General features: G+C 41.0%; 1 protein-coding gene across 1 annotated transcript; it reads left to right on the forward strand.

The window, feature by feature from the left end:
- Positions 1 to 3852: 3852 nt before the first annotated feature.
- On the forward strand, positions 3853 to 4587 carry LOC149204933 (uncharacterized). Its single transcript, XM_089397249.1, has one exon. It carries the CDS (start codon positions 3853 to 3855, stop codon positions 4585 to 4587), a length of 735 nt encoding a protein of 244 aa, XP_089253375.1.
- The last annotated feature ends 349 nt before the right edge of the window (positions 4588 to 4936 follow it).

Here is a 4936-nt window from a genome sequence, read left to right on the forward strand (position 1 = left end):
TTTCCCTTCAAGTGAGGGTAAATCTCTGGATACCTCAAGGGGCTAGAGGGTGGAGATGATTTTTCTCTATAGTCCCTTGATAGCTTGGGGTAGAGGTCTAGCCCTTGGAATCCTAGTGAGGAAATTATAGAGTTTCCTATGCTTGTTTATTGAGTTTTAGCAGTGAGTTCTCGACTCCCTTCATTAGGTGGAATCACTGTGTTGCATGCTGCCAGGGTGGAGGTGAAGCCTCTCGATTCCTTGGAGTGTGTGTGACTATTTGATAGCTGGAGGGTGGAGGTAGTAGGCCTCTAGATTCCTTGTGCATTGGTTGACTGCTGAGAAGTTGGTGGGTGGAGGTAGGCAGAACTCTAGAGTCCCTGTTGTAGCTGACAGTTGGTGATTTTTCCCTTGAGAAAGACCCTCTTAATCCATGGAATTTGGCTCAAGGGTGGCAACTGCAAGTAGCTTGGCTGCAACTGCCTATGGTTGGGTGGAGAGTTGTTGCCTTGATCTCAGTTGCCAACTCTAGTTTAAACTCAAGATAAGTATCTGTAACTGCTTCCTTTTGTTATTGAGCTTATATTGGGTTGTAAACCATTGCTGTATTTACTGTATGAATGGCTCATGGCTTGCTAAAATTGGAACAGGGAAACTTTGATGCATATGTGCATTATCGCTGTGATGTTGCATCACTGCTCTTACACTGGATGCATATATATATATATATATATAGACACACACACACACATATGATCGCCAGTGTGGGTGCAGTATGTACTGGGTAACCTTGCTATGTGTGGTATGAGCATTGGATGCTTGCTTGGAGGCTTCACGCAGACAATATTGAATATAGCGCGACCAATTGTGTAGTCCCTGCCTGAAATTTCCGTCTATACGAACGAAATTTTGTAGGCTTGTGTTATTGTTGCTTATGTGCCTATGATCATGGCTTATGTCTGAAATCGAAACATGAAAGGGGAGATTCTTGTTTCTCATGGGATGATGGTCTCCTTGTGGTCTCCTCAACATCAACATTGAAGTCCCGACTGCCAAGGGATCGCAAATCTTTGCGAGATTGAATGGGAAAGTCACAGGAAAGAACCTTGAGATGGTATTCTTGCTGAAAACTTAGGAGGGATAACACCAGAATGTGCTTCATAAGCCTTTAACAACTATGGTTAAACTCTGGCGCAAGTCTAGGTGTTTGTAGAACCACCGTAGTCGAGCCATGGATGAATCCTTTCGCAAGTGTCACAAGGCACAAAGTGGGAGAAGGACCTTAGCCACACTCTCAACCTCTTAACCTTATCTATGAACCTGGAAGGATGTATCAGGCTGCGCGAGGGTTGGTTGAAAGCTAAGTCACTAGCCATATGACTGTAACGCATGACCAAGCGCGAGGCCAACGATTGAAGGGTTAAGATTAAATGGGTGCGATCGATGGTTGGGCAGAAGTTCGAGATGATGTAAGCCCAAAGGTTATGTCCTCGGATGTTCTCAAAAGATCGCACAAGAGAACACCTTGGTTGACAAGCACTGGGGTGGTGTGGCAAGGCCGGGGTGGCGTGGCAGGGCCGTTGCAGGGAAGGTCGGGATGATGCAGAGATCATTCATTGGCTGACAGAGGAACCATTGCCCATATAAAGAGGGCATATCGCGTTGTTGAGAAACTTGTACGCGGGGCCCACCTAGACGGAAAAATTGCTAGTAATTAACGCCCGTCTATTGGCTCATATATATATATATATATATATATATATATATATATATATATATATATATATATATATATATATATATATATATGATTGGAGGACCACAATCCATGAACGAGTCGGCAATGAGTATTCCTGCACTATGTGGTGTTGAGTGAGTGGTCGGGCTGGCCATGTAAGTGCCACATGGCAAGCTGATGATGTGGCATCATCAGATTTGCCGGAAATTCAATTAGCCATAGCTTTTGATCCAAAAGTTGGATTGAAGTAAAATTTTATATCACTGGAGTCGACCTGACGAGACGATCACAACAGTGATGTCTAATTGTGTTTCTAAGCTAGGTGAAAGATCGAAAACTTTAGACCCCATTTCCGTAATGACACCTTGGATCTTGGGTCAGCATAGTAACCACCTACTTTTAACTGGTGTTTTGGTCGGATAAGGGCTGGGGGGTTGTGTTACACATGTGTTTTTCATTGACGATTTAAGAATTTCTTACTGCTCTGAAATACCTTATGGACCATCATGTAAAAATCTTCCCAATTTTGTGCCACATAATCGTAAATAATTCACATCACAGGCCATCCACGCTAAGTGATTTACCATTCTTCGTGTTGGTGAGAGCCATATTCATCTATGGGAACGTCCTGCTTTAAATTATATCTTTCCATTCTTCAGATCATAATAGTGACCATTTTCTTGCATGCCTCCATGCTGCCAAAACCTGTTCTGATTCAGGATAGGGAGAGAAAATACATTGGAAGTGTAAAATTATTCTTTTCGTGTAGGAATTCAAAACGAAATTTGCAAGGCTTGTCACCTTCTCTTGCCTTTGTCACTCTAGAATGGATTCTACCTCTTCTAGCTCACTATTCTGCATCACAGCTGATAATGTGTGTCAAGTCTGCATCCTGAGTTTGAAGTACTTCATCATCACATAGTTTTCCAAAAATATTCTATTTCTACCAGATCATCACAGACCTTTTTTCCCTACACCGCCTTGTCCACCTAGCCAATTTGACCCATTGTCTTAAGAATTTTGCCATTCTTCTTATAGCAACTTCCCACCACAGAGTTCATCTTGTCTCAGTACCTTCGTCTAGGAATCAAATTCCAAATCTTAGCAATGTACATTATTCAATCTTCAATCTTCAGATACCTTAAGTTTGAAAGGAAGGGCAGACACTGATTCCTGGCACTCTCAACATGCATGTCACACAACAGTATTTGGTCAAACCCTGTAGCATCCAACCCAACATCAACAAATCTGTTCTCAGTTCTTGAAACCACTAGTCCTTTTTTGAGGCTTAAAAGTTAACACGTCATGTCTTGCCAGTACTCTTTCCTGATGCCTTCTTGCATTGGACCATGTGAACCAGACTTCAATATCTTGACGATTATGGCTGCAATTCTCATTAAAAACTCGATGTGTTGATTTTCTTTTACATCAACTCTTATTTCACCTCCTACAATTACTTGTAGATGGCCACTCTCTTTGTTGTCTTCTCACTCTACCTTATTAAAATCCCCTCTCAACACCCATTTAGCCTCAGAAAGATTGTTAGTGAACCAATATTAGAAGAATAAATAGAGCATAATCCCATGTTTTGGCCTGAGATTAAGAAAGTTGCCCTCCCACTCTACCATATTGAAATCTTTCCCAACAGTTGTTTATCCTCAGAAGATAGCATGTAAGCCAACATTAGAAGCATAAATAGAGAAAAAGGCCATTTTTGGCCTGAGATTAAAAAAGTTGCCCACAAACACCTGTTACAGAGAAGAAATTCATTAACTTTAGCTTACTGTAGAAAAATATCTGGCTTCTGTTTTTATATGGCATCTTCCACAATAAACTTGTTGTGGAAAGTCTTGTCCCTTGTATTCCAAGAAAGAAGCTTGCTGTAGATTTACTGTTTTTGTTTCTCTTGTTAACATTATGTAAATGCTTTAAGGCTGTTGCAACATTTTTTAAAAGTCTAGCTCTTATATTTGTTTAGTTTATGATGCTACTTTGAAGTGTTATAATTGCCTTAAAATGAAATTATTGGTGGTGGAGTTGCCCACTTTTGTAGAGGTAAGCTGGTAGATGCTCATTGCTGCATTTGCTTTCAGGGATTATTGCAGTACTTCAATTTGGTTGAGGGATGCTTGACAATGATAAAGTTTTACCAAATCAGATACAAGGTGAAATATGATTGGATTGTGAGAACAAGAGTGGATGGTTACTGGAATGGACCACTTCCTCCTCCTCAAAGTTATTTAAATGAGAAGTACATTGTTCCGATTGGCTCTCAATATGGTGGCCTTAATGACAGACTTGGAATTGGTAATATGGAAACCAGTGAAGCAGCACTATCAAGAATGAGCCTTATACCACTCTTGCACAGTAGTGGATATAGGACGCAGAATTCAGAGACTGCTTTCAAGCATCAGTTAGATGTGAAAGGGGTAAAATATGAGGTCATGACATTTCCCTTTTGCATAGTGACTGAGAGAAAGTTTGTTTGGCCTATCTCTGGATGGGATCTTCCTTTGGCTTCACTTTCAACTAGAGGACAACTCAATGGACTCTATTGCAGGCCATGCATACCAGCGTCTAAAGGAACTGAGGCCATTGATATGATTCAATCTTTGGAAAGGGGTTGGGGTTGGACTTTGGCGCCACAAGGGTTAGAGCTCTGTAATGCTGGTTATGATTGGGAAGAAAAGTGGGAAGACATATTTGATAAGGCAGCGGGGCCGAACCTTGCAGCCGCTAGGAAGAAGATTAAAAACCAAACCTTAAGTTCTTGCATCAAAGATTTCGAGGCCATGAAACAGAAGACTGCTTATTGGGATGCTCCTTCATCAAAAACTCTTTGCAAGAAAGCTTATGGGCAATCGCAGTGACTGGAAATGGGGGCTTCCATGATAGAAAGATTAAGAGTAGAACCAAACTCCTTCCATAAATTCAGAGCAGACTAAGAGGCTTTTTGGCGCGCGTATAATACTGTCAGATCAACATGTTATTTCTTTGACATATATCCCACCAGTCTTTCAATATTCAATTCCCAGAGAACCAGATTTAGACTGGTAAATGGTATTGTACTGTGAAGTTGGAGTCATGGACACAATAATATAGCTGTCTACCAGCAAGAGATTGACATTGTTCCGATTTTTTCCACTGTCCAGGTTTTAGAAAAAACTGATACACTAAACAACATCATCTAACACGTAGCCAGATGAATATAACCCATCT

Source organism: Pinus tabuliformis, chromosome 1_2 (genome assembly GCF_031772625.1).
Source record: "Pinus tabuliformis cultivar Carrire ecotype Pingquan chromosome 1_2, CPIR1, whole genome shotgun sequence".
NCBI classification, from domain to species: Eukaryota; Viridiplantae; Streptophyta; class Pinopsida; order Pinales; family Pinaceae; genus Pinus; species Pinus tabuliformis.

What these genes read in the sequence shown, in the direction of transcription:
- LOC149204933 (XM_089397249.1), top strand. Translation starts at nt 3,853, where the DNA reads ATGATAAAGTTTTACCAAATCAGATACAAGGTGAAATATGATTGGATT.